The 22,308-nt window shown below is 36.5% G+C and overlaps 1 protein-coding gene across 5 annotated transcripts in view; it reads right to left on the bottom strand.

Annotated features, from left to right (window-relative positions):
* The window catches only part of KAT6A (lysine acetyltransferase 6A), a 160,114-nt gene that overhangs the window by 17,561 nt on the left and 120,245 nt on the right, over nt 1-22,308 (bottom strand). For all 5 annotated transcript variants that reach the window (XM_069075828.1, XM_069075830.1, XM_069075831.1 and 2 more), the window contains 3 exons: nt 17,152-17,313; nt 15,890-15,983; nt 12,224-12,455 (listed from right to left, as the gene is read on the bottom strand). In XM_069075828.1, coding sequence (XP_068931929.1) covers nt 12,224-12,455; nt 15,890-15,983; nt 17,152-17,313 — 488 coding nt within the window. The remainder of the gene's footprint in view (nt 1-12,223; nt 12,456-15,889; nt 15,984-17,151; nt 17,314-22,308) is intronic.

Genomic DNA, 22,308 nt, shown 5'->3' with positions numbered 1-22,308 from the left:
TGAGTATCATATTTCAGGGGAAAATATGGTCATTCAGTGGAATACAGGACTTTCAAGCATTCTTGCTGAAAAAACCAGAGTTGAATAAAAAATCTGACATTCAAATACAAGAAGCAAGAGAAGCATGAGAAGGTAAACAGGGAAAAGAAATCATAAGGAACTTATCAAAGTTGAACTATTAACATTCCTACATGGAAAAACAATAATTGTAACTTATGAAACTTTTCTCAGTAGTTGAAGGGAATATATATATATATGTCTATATATGAGAGTATGTAAGCATATGAATACATATGTGAATGTGTGTATATATCTTTACAGGTATACATAGATAGAGGGCACAGGACCAATTTTACAGGAAGGGATGATACTTAAAAGGTAAAATTAAGAGGTGAGAGAGGAATATAATGAGAGGACATGGGGAGAGACAGAATGGGGTAAACTATCTCATATAGAAGAGGCAAGGGAAAATGGTTACAATGGAGGGGAAGAATAGGAAGGCAAAAGGGAATGGGTCAACCTTATTCCCATTGAATTTGGCTTGAGGAGGGAATGAAATACACACTAAATAGGATATCTCACCCTCCAGGAGAGTAGGAGGGAAGAGGTTGAGAGGGGGGATGATGGAAGGGAGGTCAGGCTGGGGGGAGGGAAGTTGAAAGCACCCACTTTTGAAAAGGGATGGGATCAAAGTAGAGAATAGAACAAGTGGGAGGTGGGATAGGAAGGAGGGAAATATAGTCAGTCTTTTACAATATATCTACTATGTTATTGTTTTGCATTAGCCACACATGTACAACCTATACTGAACTGTTTATCTTCCCAGTAAGGGTGGGTGACAAGGGAGGAAGGGAATGAATCTGGAATTCAAATTTTTAAAATCAAATATTCAAAATATATATATATATATATACATACATACTATTATTAATACTATTTTACATGTAATTGGGAAATAAGATATACAGGCACTGGGGCATAGAGATCCACTGGAAAAGTCAAAAGGGGTATGGGAGAAAATATGGGAGAGAGCAGATTGAAGGAGGGGATATCCTGTGGGACTGCTATTTTGGAGCAGTGGGTAGGAGAAAAATGGGGAGAAAATTTGTAACTCAAAATCTGTTCAAAATGAATGATGTAAATCAGAAGTTAATAAAGCATTTGAAAAATAAAAAAAAAAGACTATAAAGGGGCCACAAGACCAAAAACTTTGAGAACTACTGTTCTACCATATAATATATACTCCTCTGGTTCACTTTTAAAGCTCTCACATCCTGGTCCAACTTTTCTTTCCAGATTCACTGGACATTGCATCTCCTCCCTCACTCTGCAATAAAGTCAGCTGGCCTACTCTATTCCTCATCCGTTACACTATATATCTCCCATTTCCACAAGCCTTTGAACTAGAGTTATCTCAAGTTATCTCAAGAATGGTTATCCTTTCTATTTCCACCTCTTAGAACTCCTAATTTCCTTTAAGACTCAGCTAAAGTACTCTCTTTTCATGAAGCCTTTCCTCATGCCCCCAACTGCTACCACTCTCCATACCAAAACACCTTATATTTAACTACTTTGTATTCATTTGTTCTCTGTCTCTCTCTTTCTGTATTTTGTATTTGTTTTCCCTATTAGGGAATAAAGTCCTTTTGAACAGGGACTATTTTAATCTTTCTATTAGTATCCTCAGCACCTAGTATGGTTCCTGCCTAGTATGGCTGACAATAAATATGTGCAGATTGGCAGACTGAATAAGGAATACCTCTACTTGAGAAATAACAGAACATTTGAAATACTGATGTATTATGGAACAACACTGGGCCTGAAAGAGGAAAAACAAGAAGTATCTAATAGCTTTGTGAGACAAAATCACAGTTTTTCTGGAAAAGACTTGAATGGACTGGTACTTAGTGAAGTGAGCAAAACCAGGAGAACATTATACACAGTAACAGCCACAATGTGAGAGGACTAACTTTGACAAGTTTTATTCCTCCTTAGCAATGCAAGGATCCAAGAAAACTCCAAAGGGCTCATGATGGAAAATGCTGCCCACATACAGAAAAATAACTATGGAGTCTGAACCCAGATTGAAGTGTATTATTTGCACTCTCTCTTTTTTTTTGTTTCTTCTTTCTTGTGGTTTCTCTCATTGGTTCTAATTCTTCTTTAAAGAATCTATATGTAGAAGCTATATCAAATTACATGCCATCCTAGGGTGGGGGGGAGACAGAAATGGTGAGAAAATCTGGAACTCAAAATCTTATGGAAGTGAATGCTGAAAACTAAAAATAATAAATTGGGGGGAATTATTTTTTTATGTACTTAAAAGAGATGTAATCATTGAGAAGGCATTAATAAAAGATGGCAGGGTAAGGGGAAGAAGTGTGGCATTGCTGTCCCACCCCTAACACACACACACACACACACACACACACACACACACACACACACACACACACACACACACACACACACAACTATAAAATTAACTAGATCGGGGTGGCCAGGTGGCGCAGTGAGTAAGAGCGCCGGCCCCGGAGTCGGGAGCCCTAGGATCAGTTCCGGCCTCAGATACTTAGCACCCACACAAAATAACTGGCCGTGTAACCTTAAGCAAGTTACTTAACCCCAGTCGCTTTAAAAAAAAAAAAAGAAAGAAAATGAACTAGATCAAATCCTGATAGAGAGATACAGAAAAAGTCATAGTGAGTCATTTTTTTTCAACAGTCACTCAATAAACATGTATTAAGTGCCTACTATGTTCAGGTACTGCATTAAGCACGGAGGATAGAGATATGAAAAAGAAAGACAGTCCCTAACCTTACAATCTATGGGGAGAAAACAACACACAAAAAGAAGCTGAGAAGGAGTGTGGGATGGGAGTAGAAGCTTGAAGGATGAAGTCCAAAGGTATGCAGCTGTGTGGAAAAGATGGCTAGCCTGAGCACCCTTCCTAAATGGAGAGTTTAGGGGAGAAGCTCTATTCTTCATCTTCCAATCAGAAAGGTACCAAATAAGAGGACACTGATAACATCTGAGTACCAGGGCTGATGTGATCTTGCTGGATGATGAGGTTCCTGGGGATATAATGGAGAAATCCAATGGTGTACAGCTGGATGGGAAATGAAGAGCATAAAGAGACAGATTGAAAGGTCAAGGACTGACCACAAGCCCCAGGGTATGCAGGGAATACTTTAGCTAACAGTAACAAGATGTTCACTGAAGCAAAAGGAATTCCTAGACCCATACTAGAACACTGTGTACAGAATACAGTAACAGGTGTCAACAGGCAGTTTGGTGCCCACTATCCAGTTTCCAGGCCAGATGGATGGAGAAGCAGAAAAAGAGATAGATCTCAGTTCTAGCATCCTGTCTAGTTTAAAGTCTGCAGTTTTGTCATGCAACATAGAAAAGTTTCTTTGTCAGCAGCAAGCGACTGAAACTCCCAATGGAATAAACCTACAGACTTGGTACTCAGCTCTAAACCCAGGTCAGAAACTTGTAGAGTTCAGAACAGGGGAGCAGCAATCAGACTTTGGGATCAGATCCTTTTGGGAATAAACACTGAAAGTTTATAGGTTTCTAGCCTGTCCCTGAGATCCTGGAACAATGCGACACTCTGCCAAGAAAGCAGCAACAGAATCAGCTCAGACCTTTCCTCCAGAAGTGTGCCAAACCTAGCACTAAAATCTAATACAGAGTTAGGTAGCAGGCTGAAAGAATGACCAAACAAGCAAACAAAAAAAAGAATCCTACTCTAAAGAGCCATTATGGGGACAGAGATGTTCAAGACACAAACATGGAAGAAGAGAATGGCTCCAAAACATCTATAAGTAAAGCCTCAGATGAAAAAAAAAAAAAAGACAGTTTGGGAACAAGTTCAACTAGAATGCCTAGAAAAAGTGAAACAAGAATTAATTCTTTTAAAACAAATTAAATGAGAGCACTTGAGGAAAAAAATGGAAAACAAATGAGAGCTGTAAAAGAAAGAACTGCAAAGGGAATTAAACAGCTTGGCACAAGAAGTACAAAATCCTGCCCAGGCAACAAACTCCCTGAAAATTAGAATAGACCAGAGAGAATAAGTCAATGACTCCTAAAAAAACAAACAAGAAATATTAAAGCAAAGTCAAAAGATGGGGGGGTGGGGGGGGAGAGAAGAAAATGGAAGGTATCTCAAGAGTAAAAACAACTGACCTAGAAAAGAGATCATGGAGAAAAAATTTAAGAATAAATGGACTAAAAAGAAGATTCTGGAAAGATAGCAGACTAGGTCAGAAAACTTTTAGCTCTCCAAATTTCCTCCACAAAAAAAAAAAGAAAGAAAGAACATTGCTTCAGAGGGAATGTAGAGCAGCAGAAATAAAAAAAGGTTAAGGTTAAGCAGTTGTTCTCCTAAGAAAACTTGAGAAGATCCCAAGAAAGAACAGACCTCCAGGGGTGAAGGCTCAGCCTGGGTAGAGTGCAAATACCTCCAGGCTGACTCTGCAGAATCAACAAATATAGATATAGGTATAGGTATATATTATATATACATTCATACACATGCACATATATGCATACATATGTATATGCATGCATGCATGCCCTGGGGGCAGCTGGGTTGGGAGGCAGCTTCAGTCTTAGAAACTGTCATCTCACAGACAGTGTGGGGTTCTGACAGCCAAGCTGGAAAAGACTGGAGGACAGTCAAGGAACTGGAGGCCAAGCAGAGCTGTGCTGACTATCTATGCCCTAGGCTGTGGATGTGGGACGAGAAGAAACTAACACACACCTGGTGAGTACAGCAGCTGTAGCTGCTGGCTATAGGCACTTGCAAGAGAGCAGAGTCCCTGGTTTCAATTCCAGGACAGAGAGGAAAGCTGTAGTTTGCAAACACTCAAGGGACTGTAGGGAATAAGATCATTTGCAGGTGGCACTAAGGGTCCTAGCCATGGCTTAGGAATAGAGAGGAAAGCCCCAGACTGAATTTCCTCAGAAAATAACAGTAAGCAGGACCTTAGACTTCATTCTCCCTACCTTGGTACTATAACTTGATTACGCAAGTAGCTGCTAAAAACAAAACAAAACCAAAAGTAAAAATGAGTAAGCAAAGAAGAAAGAACCCAACCATAGCTGTGAGAGAAGAGAAGATCTGAGTTCATATTCAGAGGAAGGTAACAGAGCAAAAAAAGTCACTCTTTTTTCAATAAGAAATGTCAAATGGGGCGGCCAGGTAGCACAGCGAGTAAGAGCACCGGCTCCAGTGATGAGAAGACCTGGAGATCAAATCCCGGGCTCAGACACTTAGCACCCACCCAGAAACACCTGGCCATGTAACCTTGAGCAAGTTACTTAACCCCAATTGCTTAGGGGCGGCCAGGTGGCTCAGTGAGTAAGAGCACCGGCTCCATCAAATCCGGGCTCAGATACTCAGCACCACACCCAGAAATAACTGGCTGTGTAACCTTGAGCAAGTTACTTAACCCTGATTGCTTTAAAAAAAAAAAAAAAAGAAATGTCAAATGGTCACAAGGCACATAAAGATTTCTTGGAGGAACTTAAAAAGGACTTTAAAAATAAAATAAAAGAGATCAAGGAAAAATTAGAAGAAAAAAAAAAGCAATCCAAGAAAATCAAGAAAATTATGAAAAGAAAATCAATCAACCTGAAATAGAGAATCAAAAATTTAAGAAAATAATTTCTTGAAAACTAGAATTGGGTAAAAGCTAATGACATTATAAGCCAACAAGAAATAATAAAAACAAAATCAAAAGAATGAAAAAATAGAAGAGAATATTAAACATTTCATCAGAAAAACAAGTAATCTGGAGAACAGATTGAGGAGAAATAATATAATAGACTACCTGAAAATTACAATTAAAAGAATTTTGATACAATATTACCAAAAAATATCAATGAGAATTGCCCTGATGTTTTAGAACAAAAATAGAAAAAAATCCATCCATTACCACCTGAAAGAGATTCCAGGAGGAAAACTTAAAGGAATATCATAGCCAAGTTTCAAAGCTCCTGAGTTAAGTAGAAATTATTGGAAGCAACAAGAAAAAAAACAATTTCAGTATCATGGAGCTACAATAAAGATGACACAAGACCTAGTAGTGATATGCTGAAGGAACGTGGGTCTTAAAATACTATATTTCACAGAGCAAAAGAGCTGGGATTACAACCAAAGGTAATTTACCGAGCAAAGTTAGCTATAATCTTGAATGGAAAAAAAATAGTCATTTAATGAACTGAAAGACTTTCAGGTATTTGTGACAAAAACAGCAGAATTTAAAGGAAAATTGGACATATGACATCCAGAAGAAACATAAGGTAAACATTAAAAATCAACAATAAGGGACTCAATGAGGTAAAATTATTTTTTACTTACATGTGAAAATATTATCAGTACTCTTGTGACTGTCATTATTTGGGTAGTTTGAAAAAAAAAAAGGCTGGGCTGAGTTGTGCATGATAGGGTGAATCTAAAAAAATAAAACTGTATGGAGAGATAAAAAAGAGTAATTGTCTCATAAAGAAAGGCAAGTAGTGATGGAACTTTACTCGCATCGGAAATGGGTTAAAGAGGGTACAACTTATATAGGTATAGGAAGGTATAAAAGTCTTCTACATACAGAAATAAGAAAGCAAGGGGATAAGGCAAGGGGTGAGGATAAGGGAGAGATTCTTGGAGGGTGGATTGGTTAAAGAATAAGAGGTAAAGGTAGTGGGTAGAAGTAAAGCAGAGGAGTGAGGAAGGATAGAACAGAGTGAGAAGGATAGTGAGGAAAAATAGAAGGAGGAAAATACACAAGAAATTATAGCTTAGAATGTGAATGGGATGAATTTACCCACAGAATAAAAACTGAAAGCAGACTAAAAATTTGAATTCAATAGCATGTTGCTTTCTGGAAACACTATAAAAATGAGAGACACACAAAGATAACATAAAGGTTAGGAATAGAACTATGTAAAAAAAGCAGGGGTAGTAATCATGATCTCAAAGTTAAATCTAAAATAGATTTAATAGAAAAGTAGGGAAACTACACTATGTGACAGCCAATATTATTTAATATTGTTTTAGACCATTTAAAATAACGGTATAAAATACCTGAGAGTATACCTGCCAAACAGACACAAGAACTATACAAACATAAACATAAAACATTTTTTATACAAGTAAAATCAGATCTAAATAACTGAAATAATATTTTATGTTCAAAGGTAGCTAAAGCCAATATAATAAAAAAAATACCAACTTGACCTAACTAATCTATTTATTCAATGCCATCCCAATTAAATTACTAAAAAATTATCTTACTGAGTTAAAAAAAAATATTAACAAAGTTCATACGGAAGAACAAAAGGTCAGGGACTTCAAAGAAACCAGGAAGAAAAATGTAAAGGAAGCAGATTCAGTAGTATCAGGACCTTAAACTCTATTATAAGGTAAGAGGCATTGTTGAAGTGTAAGATGGATAATTCTGATTATTTTAAATTAAAATTTTCTTATATAGATAAAACTTATGTCACCCAAAATAGAAGGAATGCAGAAAACTGGAAAAAAATTTTCATAGATAATCTCTCAGATATGTGATTGGCTTGGAATATTGCTATGGTGAAGGAAATGATGAGCTGGCTGATTTAGGAAAACATGGGAAGACTTGTATAGTCTTACATAAATGTGTATGACTATGTATATGTATAAACATGTATGTTTACAGATATCTATCAATATATATGTGTGTGGGAATATATACATACTCATATATGCATATACATACACAAATACATATACATATATATATACATAGACATACTTAATCATAACTTTCTTTAGAGTAGGGTTGGAGAGGGGGAGTGGAGAAGGAGAGGAAAAAATAAAAGTAAAAAGTACTAGCAGAGAACAAAAGAAAATCTACAAGGAAGCAAAGAAAAGCTAGACAGCTTCAAAAACTATGTATAGTATTCATTACATAGGTTTTCTTGAAATGGAAATTTATTATTTTATATTGAATCCTCTCTCTTATGTTTGGCTGTCTACATGGCAATTTTTTTTTCTCATTTTGTTTTTAAGTTTAAAATAAATGATAAAACTTACACCATGAAAATTAAAGAAAAGAATCAATGGATACCATGACTTAAAAAAGAAACCAGCTATCATATTTCAAGAAATCTTAAAAGGAAACTGCCCAGACTTCTTAGAACCAAAAGGTAAAGTGGAAATAGGAAGAATATACTGGTCACCCCCAGAAAGAACCCCCAAAGTGAAAACTCCCAGAAACATCCTAGAAATCCAAAATTCAGAGTCAAAGAAAAAATACTACAAGCAGTCAGAAAGAATTTAAATACTGAGAAGCCACAACTTAGTAGCTCCCACTATAAAGGAGCAGACAACTTGGCATACAATATTCTAGGAGGCAATGGATATGGGCTTATAGTCAAGAATAACTTAACCAGTAAAACTGAGAATAATTCTAGAGATGAAAAAAATATTAAGAACTAGATGACACTTCCAGGTATTCCTGATGAAAAGATCAAAGTTCTGTAGAAATTCTGAAGTTTAAACAAAGGACTTAAGAGAAATGAATGAAAAAAAAAAGTGAACAATCAACAGTCATGAGGGACAAAACAAGATAAACTGTTTACATTCAAGTAAGGGGAGATGAAGTGTGCCCCTACTGAACCCTATCATCATTTGGAGTCACACAGAGAGAATCTAATTAGACAAGACTTGTGAGTGGTTCTTTTATCTCTTGAAGATCTTAAAAGAAGAATGGTAAGAGTGCAAGAGAAATATATAGAGGAAAAAAAGAGAGGAAGGAAAGGCAAAATTATCTCAGGTATTCAGGATGAGCAACTAGGCATAAATAAGGAGAAAGAGAAGAGCAGCTGACATTTAAAATTCACTCACATCTGAATTAATCAGAGACAGGAAGACAATACACACACACAAGAGTTAGGTACAAACACACACACACACACACACACACATATATTTTTTAAGCAATTGGGGTTAAGCAACTTGCTCAAGGTTACACGGCCAGTTATTTCTGGGTGTGGTGCTAAGCCCAGATTCGATCTCAGGTCATCCCGACTCTGGGGCCAGTGCTCTTACTCACTGAGCCACCTGGCTGCCCCTAAGCAATTGGCGTTAAGTAACTTGCTCAATGTTACACGGCCAGGTGTTTCTGGGTGGGTGCTAAGTGTCTGAGCCCGGATTCGATCCCCAGGTCATCACGACACTGGAGCCGGTGCTCTTACTCGCTGTGCTACCTGGCCACCCTACAAAAATATATTTGACTCAACAGGGAAACAGGAGGAAAAGGGGAGAAAAGGGATAATGCATTAGGAGAATACATTAAAAGAGGAAAATAAATTCTAAAGGTATGCAAAAATATTTCTAACTCTTTTTGAGGTGGCAAAGAATGAGAATCTAAGGAACAGCAAATAAGATAAGGAAAGGCTAAAGTATTGGTACAGAAATGTGATGGAATACTTTTGTGCTGTAAGAAATAATAAAAGGGATAGTTTCAGAGAAACCTGAAAGACGAATATGAATTAATGCAAAGCAAAGTGAAAAGAATCAGAAGAATAATTAATACAATAACAGCAATATCATAAACACAAATAACTTTGAAAAACTCAGTAAGTGATTACTGTAATGACCAACCATAATGCCAGAGGGATACTGATAAAACATGCTACCTCCATCCTAACAGACTTACTCTCAAGAGTGAGAATAAGACAATGTACAATTTTTAACATGGTCAATGAAGAAATGTGTTTTTGCTTGACTATACATGTTTGTAACAGTGGCTTCGTTTTTCCTTCATTCTCTTTGGGGGAAACAGGGACAGGGAACGGTGAGAAGGTAGATTTTTGCTAACCAAAAAAAAAAAAAAAAAAACATATGATTTTAAATATGAAAAAAAGAAAAAAGATGGAGGATGGAGAGTGGAGGTTGGGAAGGGAAGCAACTAGTCCAGCTCCCAACTCAAACTATCACATGGCACAAAGACTTTTACTTGAGGTAACCATTGTACTTCTGTACACAGTGGGGTATGTGTACTTCCCCATTTTGTCACAGGATATTAAAAAGAGGCACATTAAGGGTTGAGATTTAACAAAATTAATCATTTTATTCCTTAAAAAAAGCCCAGAGTATTAATAACTCAGTAGCAGAAAAAGGCTCTCATGTTATATATTTAATATGAAAATAAAAGCTTATTAGAGTCAATCTGAGTAAAGTATTATTCGAATGTAATCAATTCAATTTATCAAGTAACTACTGTGACCCAACTAAGGTGCTAGGTGCTATAGGAGTTATAAAGAATTAGACACATTTTTTTGTCCTCAAGAAATATATAATAGTTATTTGAAATATGGCAATAAATGAATTAAAGGTCAAAATTAGAAATAGAGACAGAAACACAGGTTAGAGAGAGCAAAGTAAACTAGAATAGCAAAGGAAGATTTTATCAAGGAAATGAAAACTTGAGCTGGGCCCTACAGAATGATTAACATTTATAGAAGTAGAGAGGAAAGTGGATAGCCTTCCAAAGAATATGAAACAACATGAACAAAAGTTGGGAGGATGAAATAAAGGTGGTGTTTTGCACAAGGGTGGAAAAACTGGCCTATTTGGAGAAAAGAGCTTATGCTGGGGATTAGTGGAAAATAAGGTTGGACAGGACAGGCTGGGGCCAGAACTGTAGAACCCTAAATGCCAAACTGGGATATCTGAACTTTATCATATAGGTATGGAGTTGGTAACTACCCATCAGCAGCCCAAATCCCTGCAGCCTATTTCATATAAAGTCCACACACTTTTCTATTTTTAAATAAAGTTTATTTTATTTTATTTAAAAATGTAACAACCAGGGTGGCTAGGTGGCGCAGTGAATAAAGCACTGGTCCTGAAGTCAGGAGGACCTGAGTTCAAATCCGGACGCAGACACTTAACATGTATTAGCCATGTAACCTTGGGCAAGTCACTTAACCCCAACTGCCCTGCCTTCCCCCTCCAAAAAGCAAAAAATAAAAAATAAAAAAAAATTTTTTTTAAATGTAAGAACCATTCTAAGCTCAGAGATATATAAAAACAAGTTGCCATCAGCTGTAGTTTGTTGACCCATGCTACAGAAAGTGGGAAATAACTGAAGGTTTTTGAGCAGGTAAGTGACATAATGAAAACAATATTTTATATGACTAATCTGGTGTCAGCATGAAGGACAAAAGAGAAGGCAGCAAAGAGATTAAAAGAAGAAAGACAACCAGGTGAGTCTATAAGAGAAGTACTAGAAATTCACACTAAGATCATACTAAGATGAAAAAATAAAAGAAAGGTCAGAGAAAAAACAGAACTCAGTAACTAATGAAATATAAGGAATTTTCACGAAAAGAAGATTCAAGGATGGCACTGAATATCATCTTTGAACAGGGAAAACGTTGGTTCAGATGACAGAAATAAGGTACTAAGAGAAAAGCTAGCTTGCCAAGGTTGGGGGTGGGGTAGGGTGCAGTGTTGTGCATGTGCACTACAACATGCAGATGTTGTAGTATTAAATTCTAAGTATCTTGAATCTAAAGTGAGAGTAAACATGAGAGAAATTGCTAATATGAATTTGGAAGAATTGGTTACATAAAAATTTGAGATAATGGATTCATGGAATCATTCATACACAGGTAATAACTGAAGTGCTGAAAATGGTTCTGTTATCTGAGAGACAGATTGTAAAGAGAAAGGAACAAAAAAAACAAGGATTATACCTTAGGGAAAAGTAAAGACCTAGCAATTTAGAAATGTCAAAGAAGTATACAATCCTAGACTGAGAACTAGAAGGGACTTAAAGTTACCGCCTCTCCTTATCCACTATGCTGAAGATGAAACTGAGAGTCAGAGAGGTAAAGCAAATTATCCAAAGCCACAAAACTAACAAATGGCAGAGACAAGATTCAACTTTAGTCCTAACTCATCCAGACTTATTTCCACTACCAAGAGCAAAATAAAGATAACCTAGAGTCTAGAAGTCCCAGAAAGAGTTTCATGCCTCAAAAGTCAAGAAGAATAGGGGTTGAGAAAAGCCACTAGTTTTTGGCAAAGAGGCCACTGATGCCCTCCCAAGAACAAAGTTTTGATAGGGTGGCTGAGTGGAGGACAAAGAAAGAATTTCGTAGGAGCACTAGCCATATCACTAGCACTGGCTCTATCATTAACTCCAGGAAATACTATACTCACTGGTCACTACGGAAGTCCAGCATTCGGAGGTGATGGAGTGTAGAAGTAATATCTTGAGGGCATATTCCAGTCAATTTGCTTAGCTTCTTAATGCTGATTTGCTTGTCATTTTGGTGATAAAGGCACTCCAATATTACACTTTTCCAATAAGCCATATAGGAAAGACGCCCTAGATCAGATAATGGTTTCTCTGGAGATCCTGCTTGGCCTTCACGCTTTGACAACAAATAACCTAAGAAAAAACAAAAGTCAAATTTATTTAAAAAGGTAGTTCACCAGTTACTGCACCTATATTAATCACCAGGCAGGCACCATGTCTAAACTACCTTAAAAGTGGATCATTTTTTAATGTAAAATAGCTTGTTAAGATTTTAAGTACTGTTTAAAATACAGGACATCTTATTAAAAGACTGCATTAACAAGGTTTTTGTTATGTTTTTGAAATTATACTAGAACCAAATAATTGTCATGGTTCTATCCAGCTTTCAAATACTATGACGAGTCTGAACAAGCCATTAGCTGCCTATTTTGTTGGGCAAAGCATCTATATATATTAGGACCACTAGAGGGCAGCAGTTGCTTGTTTTAAATTATGAAAGAGGAAAAAAAAAATTGATTTCGGTATTTTGCAGACTTTTTTTTACATATAGGGAAAGTGAAACACCTAATAACCCACCATCTTCTATCACTGCTGGTCAGGAAAGGGCAGTACAAGAGGCAGTACAAAGAGACCAGTGTGTGTAGAGAAGGGAAGGGCAGCATTAGAGGATTCAGAATCATAGTTTTAGAGCTAGAAGATCATCTTAGTCCAATTCTTCATTTTAAAGATAAGAATACTTGAGTCCCAGAGAGATAACCTGAGCTATCCAAGGTCATACAAGTCATAAATAGCAGAGCATGGATTCAAAACCAAGTCTTCAGAATTCAAATCTAGTCCTCTTTCCACTGTACTACACCTCTTCAAATAAGCATTCCTGGGTTCAAATTCTGACATTCTAATACCCATGGTTGGTTGGTTGGTTGTTGTCCTTCATTCTCAAAAGAGACCAAAATGACAACGCTATGTTGAAGTCAAGGCACAGCATGTCCAACAGGCTGATCAGAACAATACAATTTCAGAAGGTTCTACCACAGGTTAGGCACAAATAGTCCCTATGAACATTTGGGGTGGATGTAACTTTGGACAAATTACTCATTCTCTCTGGACTTCAGCTTCTTTTTCTGAGAAATCTTTAACCTCTTGGTTAAACTAAGTGACCATCACAGTCTCCCCCAACTCCAAATGTGATGAGTTTACATCAAGACAACGATTCTCATGCCAAGTCCAAGTGCAGCCCTTTGACTGAATCCAAACTTCACAGAGCAAATCCTAACAATGGGCTGGACTGGAGGACTTAGAAGGCCACAGGTTCCCCAACCCCTGCCCTAGGACCTTAGGAGCATACCCCAAAGGGTCGATACTGAGAGAACATGGAGTAGGCTAGAAGGGCCTTAGAGGTCATCTAGTCTAACCTCTTCCTTTTACAGGGGAGAGAGGTCAGGGGACATACACAAGGACAACAGGGCAGTGAGGGTCAGAGGTAGGCCTTGAACCAAAGCCACCAGATTCTGGAGATGATATTTGTTCCGCTGCACTCTGCTGTTTCTCAATATAACTAAGCAAAAACACTCGGAGCAGTGGTAAGAGAAGGAAGACAGTCTACATTTTCATACTGAGTAAGAAACTCAGTCATTCCTCAGAACCCTTCTGACTTTTACCATCAATACCTAAACACTGGAAAGTGATATTTCTAAATAAAAGTCTAATTTGAACTCAAGGTCCAATGGCAACCCCTTTAAAAATTCTACAGAATTTTTGGGAAATGGTAAACTATGACTTAAAGTAACTTCCATTTGCCTATGTCTTTTTAAAATGACATGAAAATACTGAAATTTTCTCATTTTTCCTAAGGAAAGGTCTCACTAAAAGGGTGAAACAGTATTCCTTGGTGTGTAAATGCAGTACCCTTAGACTGCTAACTACCTGATTCTCCAAAATGGTAGATTTCTGAATTATTATTTGTTTGTTTTTTAAAACATAATCTAGGGGGCCACTAGGTATGCAGTAAATGAAGCACCGGCCCTGGAGTCAGGAGGACCTGAGCTCAAATACGACCTCAGACACTTAACACAAAAAATAGCCATGTGACCTTGGTCAAGTCACTTAACCCCAATTGCCCTACCTTCCCCCCTCCAAAAAAAAAGCCATAATCTGTCTACTGCTTTAGTTCTCTCATCTGCAAAATAAAAGAACTGAACCAGATTACTGGTCAGATCTAACATGATTCAACAGCTTCCAGAGAGATTTCTTAACTGTGTATCTTTTACTGCCAACTTCAGTCCTGCATCCTAAAGCCCCGTCCCCATTTGTAGGTTATTTGTTATACCACTAAAGCTATATCACTAACTCTTTCACAAGTGTACTTTCTTCCCTGCTTTTCCCAGTCTGCTTCTAGTCTTACAAATAATGTACTCCCTAATTACACCGCTGTATCTTTTCATAGTTATACGAGAATACTATCATTATGATAAAAGTTCACATAAATGCACAAAAGACAAGGAAAATAAATTTTATAATTATAACATGCTGGTTTTGGGATCACAAAATCAACCATTACTAGAAGATGAGTTTTGAGTTGTTTTTCTGACAATGGTGACAAGATTTGCATTAGTTCATTCCGACTTTTTTCCTGGGCACCCCTTTGTAACTAATAATACAAATTTATAAGTTAAGTTCATTCAAGAGCCCAACACAGTCAGTGCTTGTTCAATTCAATAAGCGTTTATTAAAACACATTCTCTGTATAGGACACTGTGCCAACTGACCTGTGGAGATGAATCACTCAACTCAGCTCTAGTCACTCCATTACCCTGACATAATCACTCAAATAGGTCATATGGGTCATAATATTATCAATGTAGAATGGTAATTTCTGAACAGTTCTCAAAACTTAACATGCTTTTTCTTTTATAATGGATATAAAACAAAGCAAACCTCTGTACATTCAACTATTACAACAATTTTATGGAATTGTATGACCAAATTTCAGCTAAGCATTTTATCATCTTCACAACTAACAGGGCTTTTTATCATTAATTTGCAATTTTAGTTTCTGTGAATCAAATTTTAAAACTTCAGAAATGATTAAGGTATTATAGTATATACTTTCATCATGTGGTAGAGCATTTTAGTAACAATAACAACAAACATGCATACATTTTCTAGGTCACTATGGATAATGTAAATCAGCAACTGAGTCCTATACTTCTGTTACTGACACTAATTTCAGCACTTGTGATAGATATACAGTTTTAGTTATTTGTTAGACAGAAGAACAGCATGAAATTAAGCTCAACATGAATGATATCTACAATTCCTCATCCAAGGCATTTTTATAAGGAGATACAAAGAACTAGCATAACATGATGATTTTAAAATACTTAATTTCTAACTAAAAAGAAAAAGATTAGTGGTTGTGTGTAAGGGATTCAGAATAATCAGAGCAGTAAAGTTTGACACATGAATATGTCAAAGGCACTGACAACCAATACAGTTATGTGTGTCATGCGACACACCCCTCCCCTGCCCCCATAAAAACATGATGGACATGTTAATATGCTCCTTACTGAAGTCAATGAGGAACCTGCCATAGCCCTTGCGCTGGTACTGAGGAAGAATCATTATACAGGAAACGTTGTACTTCTGTTGGCAGTGCTTTTCCTGGTGGAAAAAAAATAGAAACCAAGTTTATAAACAACAGACTAGTTATATTGAGCAGCATGTCTAATTATCACGAAACAAAGGTTAACACTAAAAGCTACAGCCTTCTGGGAATAGCAAAGAAAAATCAAGAGAAAATACCGCACTGAGAAAAACAAAACAATGTTATTAAATCATTACCATTACCTATAAAGCAATAATCCTTGGAGAATAGAAAGAAATAAAACAGCAACACCTAACACTTTCTGCATCTCAGAAACTAAGTCAATGACAAAGTTCAGTGTAGGAATGTCACCAATTTCATAGACACAAAAGCTAAAAGACTATATGCCATTCTGGAAATGAGAGGAGGATAAGTATAAAAGGTTCACCGGTCTGATATTTTTATTCTAATACTACTCACTCTAATACCGTATAACCTAAAAGAAGAGGTAGACAAACCCAACTTTATATGTACCTAAAAAGCTGCAAATAATAAAATTATATTTTAAGTCATATTTTTATTAAGAATCTTTACTATTTAAGAGAATCTTATGGTTAATTCTTCTGTAAAACTGATCATAACACCCTAAACAATCTGTTTTACAAATCAAGATTTTCAATCAGGTCTGCTTCAAGCAAAATACAAAAAAATGCTACAGCTAGAATAGAAAATGGAGGTAAAGTGAAAACTTTTGTGTAAATCTGGCTTCTTGAGTAAACTGTTCATGGTTAAGTTTAGGCTCCATGAAGTACTTGCTAGCTTAGAAGAACCAAAAAATGCAGATTAGGAAGAGATGGCAGAAACTAGAAATTAATTCAGATAGAACATAGTGGGTAATGATTGTGTTTACTTCACAAGAAGTTCTATCTTTCACCACCAAGGGAATAAAAAGTCATTTAAAAACCTTTCCCCTTGAGTGGTAACTGTAGTTCAGGTCCCTATGAGAATACATTCTGTTCAGTGTTACTAAGCAGCTTCATGCCCTGAGTTTCTGAATTCTTTCTACATAAAATCTAGGGCCTAAAACCCAGATGGTATCCAGAGAACACTATAGTCCTGATTATCTATCTCCTAGAAAAGATGGAAAGAAACTACCTCCATGTCTCCCATGTGACTCCATGTATTTTCATTTATCCATAATACTTTCAATAAAAGCTCATAATATTTTCATTCTGAAGCGCTTACCTTAGAGAAGTAGCCAACAAGATGGCAGCCCTTGACATCATTCTGTGTCAATACATAGAAAAGAAATGGTTCCACATCATAATACAGTGTCTTATGGTCAAGAAATAGCTTTGCCAACAGGCACAAGTTTTGACAGTAAATTGTACTGACATTCCCATCAACCTAAAAAAAAATCCAAGACAAATCAGGTTAACATGGTACCATAGAAGCTTTTCCTAGTAAAGCCACAGAGTTAACTCCAAGTATCTTATAATACAGCTACTATAAGAAATGATAATAATGAAGATACAGCTAGATCCTGGGGTAATTCCCTTCAAATGGCTGCATTACAGGTCTTATCCTGCATTAAGACTACCCAAAATGCAAAAATCTAACTTGACAAAGTAAATTTTGCTTCACAAAACAATTCTTCAACCTTACAAAAGTATTCTCTTAAGGATTAACTGAACAAAAAACTTCCTTAATGCATTAAAAATACTGACAAAAATTTAATTCATATACTTTTTCATACCTATTGTATAAAACAAAGTATACTTATAGAATTATATATCATAATGGTCAGGGACACCAAAATGTCCTCCACTGTTGATGGTCCCAACAACACTGTTACAACTTTAAAAGGAGGAATGCTGAGGTCCCTGCTACGCACCTCTCTAGAGAATGATCAGCTGAGCAAGATCTCTCTTGGAACTAGGGTGACTAAAAGTAGATGCAGAGAGTGATTTGTTAGTTCTAACATTCCATTTTTCCTAACAGCTATTAAAGTCTGATCTCTTTCAATGCCATGGAAGATACATATCAGATATACTGGCTGTCACTCTTCAAATGACAGTGTGCACATTTACATAGACAATGCACAATTAACTGAGCTATGAAATCATTTACAGAAGAAAAGAATGGGGTAGCAAAATTTGAAAGCTAAAGTTATGATATGAACTTTTTTTCCTTTAAAAGAGAGATCTCCATGTTTCTTCTAGTGAACATATTGTATGGGATCTCAATCATTTATTCAATTTTACCTAACCTGGAAAGGTGAGAAGAAATTACTTTTGAAAACTGATCAATAGGTAATTTTTACAAGTAAATTCAAATTTTTATTCATTGTCCAGCAAAAATGGACTCACTGGTTTAAGCTTGATAAAAATATATTAGTACAATTATGCTGCAGCAATAGCAATTTCCTTATAAAAGAAAGCTATTCCTATTTCCTAGTCAACATGCATACTGATACAAACATTTCCTAACATGGCTATATCTGTTAGAGAAATCCTGTTCATTGCCTGAATTCATAGATTCTTATCTGTTTAGCAGTCAAAATATATTGAGTAGCATGGGGAGTGGGGGTTGGTTTGTATGTACTCCCTCCAATGCAGATTAATTTATCTGTAACCAATAATCTTAAGAGCGCTGCCATGGGATATTGAGAAGTTAAGTGATTTGCCCATGCTCACACATTCAGTACTAGAGGTAAACTGAACCAAGATGTTTCCAGCTCAGTGACCAGTACCCAAAGCACTATGCCACGCTGCCTCACTCTAAGCAGCAGACTTAATAAAAAGGGAACAATGTAAATAATTGATATTGAGATGTTATGTTTTAAGAGTTTTAATACTGGGGCAACAAGGTGGTGCAGTGGATAGAGCACCAGCCCTGAAGTCAGGAGGACTTGAGTTCAAATCTGGCCTCAGACACTTAACACTTACTAGCCGTGTGACCTTAGGCAAGTCACTTGTTTGATGGTGCCCTCCAAAAGCAAAAAAAAAAAAGTTTAATATTATTTTGATATTTAGTAAAGAGTGGATCTAAAATTATAAGGGCCTGGTTACCATGGGATCAATATAAATATTAAAGGTAATGCTTTGTGGAAAACCATACCAAAAGTTTAGATACGATAAAATGACACATTAATTCATAGTTTTTCCCAAGTTGTTCAGCCAGTTTGATATCTTGGTTTTGAAAGCTAGACCCTGAGCTCCTACCTTGATAGTACACTTTCATTTTAGAGTTTTTACCAGCTTTTGAAACAAACAGATTAAAAATAAGTCTGGTACTGAGAATGATTGCAAAATACCCTTGATAGTCAGTAAAAAAAATGGATTGGCAAATAGAAATACCTGGCTTTAAGTCTACTTTCTAGACATGCTAATCTACTCATGTTACAGTATAAAAAGTTCTAAGATCGACATTTGTGACAACACTTTATATATGTTTCTAATTTCAAAGACTGATTCTAAATTTTACTTATTGTTTCATCATACTTAACCTTCATAAAACATTAGGTACTAAGCTAATGCTTTGCTTAAGGAGTTTATAATTTAATGGGAAGAGATAGAAGGAAGACAGATAAGCAAATAACTATGACAAAAGGGAGGGGTAGATGAATGCAAAAGTGTGGCTCAGACAATGTGGTATGAAAAATCTGAGGGAGAGATGACTTCGTGAACAGGATGGGAGGATGGTTGGCAGGGAGGATGGTTGTCAGGGAGGAAGGAGGGGGGGTCCGAATTGTCAGGAAATTCATTTAACTTATCTCTGCCTCAGTTTCCTCATCAGTAAAATGGGGACAATAAAAGCACCTACCTACCAGGGTGGTTGTGATGAAAAAAATGAAATAATATTGGTAAAGTGCTTTGTAAATCTTAAAAGTGCTACAGAAATGCTAATTCGAATGAAGAAGAATAACCTAAGACTAGAAAAGGGGGGGGGGGGGAAAGTCTGATTACAGATGGCCCTAAATGTCAGGATCACATATTAATATTTTACTCATATTTTAAAGATTTTAGTCATCTAGTCATATTTTAATTGTAGTACCCAAAGAGTAATATATCATTAAGTATACTAGCAAGATAACTCAAATAGTATTAAGTGTAGATTAGCCTGAAGAGAAAATGTCAGAGACAACCACAAGCATTTAAGAAGCTATTACAACAGTCCAGGTGAAAAGAAATTAAGGGATTGAATAAAGGAGTTACAGTGGAGTACATTCCAGGGAAATATCTGAGATATTATATAGGCTGATTAATAGAATTTACCAAATCGTTGGACATTGAAATTACAAAGATAGAAGATTCAAAGACTGTAATATTGTATGCCTAAATGATAAGATGATGGTCAGACCACCATCAAACAGAAAGTTAGAGAAAGGAATAGGTTCTCTTTTGTTTTCTTTATTTTTTTAGAGGGATGGGGTGTGGCATAAGGAAATGATGATTCAGTTCCAGATTTGATTAGTCTAAGGTCTCAGTAAAACATCCAAGTAGAGATGTACAGTAAGCAGTTGGGAGGTATAAAACAGAAGATCTGGTGTGGGGCCCTGGGAAGTGGTTGGGAGTAGAGGTAGAACTAAGAGAGTAGCCTACATAGAAGTGATTACTGAAAGCATAAGAATGGGTAAGGTCACTTAAGACGAAAATAAAGAAAGAGGAAAAGTATCAAGGATAGACTTCTGGTAAATACTCATGTTTAAGGAATAAAAGGATAATGAGCCAGCAGAGAGTCAGAGGAGGAATGATTAAAGAGGTAAGAAAACTAAGAGAGTACAGTAGTTCAAAAGTCAAGAGAAGAGATAGTGGAACAGTGTTAAATGATGTGGAGAGGAAGATGAGGATAGAAAAGGTCATTAGGAGCCTTAATAAAGACATTTTAATAAAGTACTAGAGGTGGAAGCCAGATCACAAGGAGTGATAAATAAGGTGGTAGCAAGGAAGCAAAGGTGGTATATGTAGCTTATTCTTCCTAAAAATCTGATAGTTAAGAATAATAAAGAATGATAGTTCGAGGGTGTAGCAAGATCAAGGAAAGGGTTTTTTTAAGGACAGGTAGTTCAAATTAAGAGGCAGGATAAAATAACGTAGAGCCAACTTCAAAGTCAAGAAAATCCTGCTTCAAGTCCTGCCTCTGATAAATACCAGCTGTATGACCTTGGGAAAGTCACTTAAACTCTCAGTTTTAGTGTTCTAAGCAACTCTCTATAGCTAAACATTGAAGAGAAGGTATTGACCTTTATCAATAGAATTTCCTCATCCAGAAGTTCTCAATACTAATAAAATCACAGGTCTAGTTGTTTTCTCTAAAGGCTAAACTAGACTAGGTATATTTATAGGCTGAGGGAAGAAGCAGGCAATAGAGAAATAGGAGGAAAAGGGACAGGGAGGGGTAAGGGAGGAGGAAGAAGGAGAGAGGGAAGAGTAGGAAAACAGGGAAGTGGAGAAGAGGGAGTCGAAGAGAAGGAGGGGGAGAGGGAGAGAGGAGAGGGAGAAAGAGAGAGAAAGAAGGGGAGAGAGATTATTTGATGGAGCAAGATCATAGAAGATACCAAGACAGTGTATTTAGGGTACAACTTTAGCAAGAAGGAGAATCACCACTTCCCCTGAGACCAAAGACAAAGAGAGGATAAATTTGAGCACTGAGTAGTTAGGAGGAATAGACAAGAACTCAATTCAAGTACAATGGTGTCAATATTCTCAGTAAAGAAAAAGGTAACGTCATCTAATGAGAGTGAGAGAGGGGAGTGTATATTTGGGACTTAAGGGAAGGTAGGGAGAAGGAACAATGTTGCATGTGATAAATATAAAAGTATAAATTAAAATTAATAAAAGGATTGCAATGTAGCAGAGTAGCAAGGGCTAAGTTGATGATAAATAGTATAAATTTGTGGTAAACTTAGCATAATTTTATGATATCGTTAGCAGCTTACAACAGGTTGGAACCACAACAAAGAGAGGTACATGGAAGAAACTACTGAATGCAAGAGTAGAGGATTAGAGGATTCAAAGGTGGGAAAAGCATTATTAGGAGAGGGGGAAAAGGAATAAGCATTTATATAACACCTACTAACAGCAAAGAGCACTGTACTTAAGCACTTTACAAACGTTATTTCATTAGATTATTAAATTAGTAGACTAGAAGGGTCAAAACCTGTATGAAAGGAAGCCAGAACAGAGTAGAAGATACAGGAAATTCAAAGACCAAAGGAAATAATGAGAGTCAAGAATGGGCTTGAGAAAAATAAGAGAAAGGGAGACTTAGAAAGATAAGAGACTATGGTCAGAGAGGAGAATCTCATATTTTAGGACATATATTTTAGGCTGAGTACTTTCAACTGATGGAGGTATGCCCACTCAAGTGAGTGGCTAAAGTACAGCTGAAGGAGAAACC

Source organism: Petaurus breviceps, unplaced genomic scaffold, assembly GCF_028583685.1.
Source record: "Petaurus breviceps papuanus isolate PSGF00001 unplaced genomic scaffold, PetGlider_PUasm1.0 90919, whole genome shotgun sequence".
Classification (NCBI taxonomy): domain Eukaryota; kingdom Metazoa; phylum Chordata; class Mammalia; order Diprotodontia; family Petauridae; genus Petaurus; species Petaurus breviceps.
This window is presented reverse-complemented; position numbering and strand designations above follow the sequence as displayed.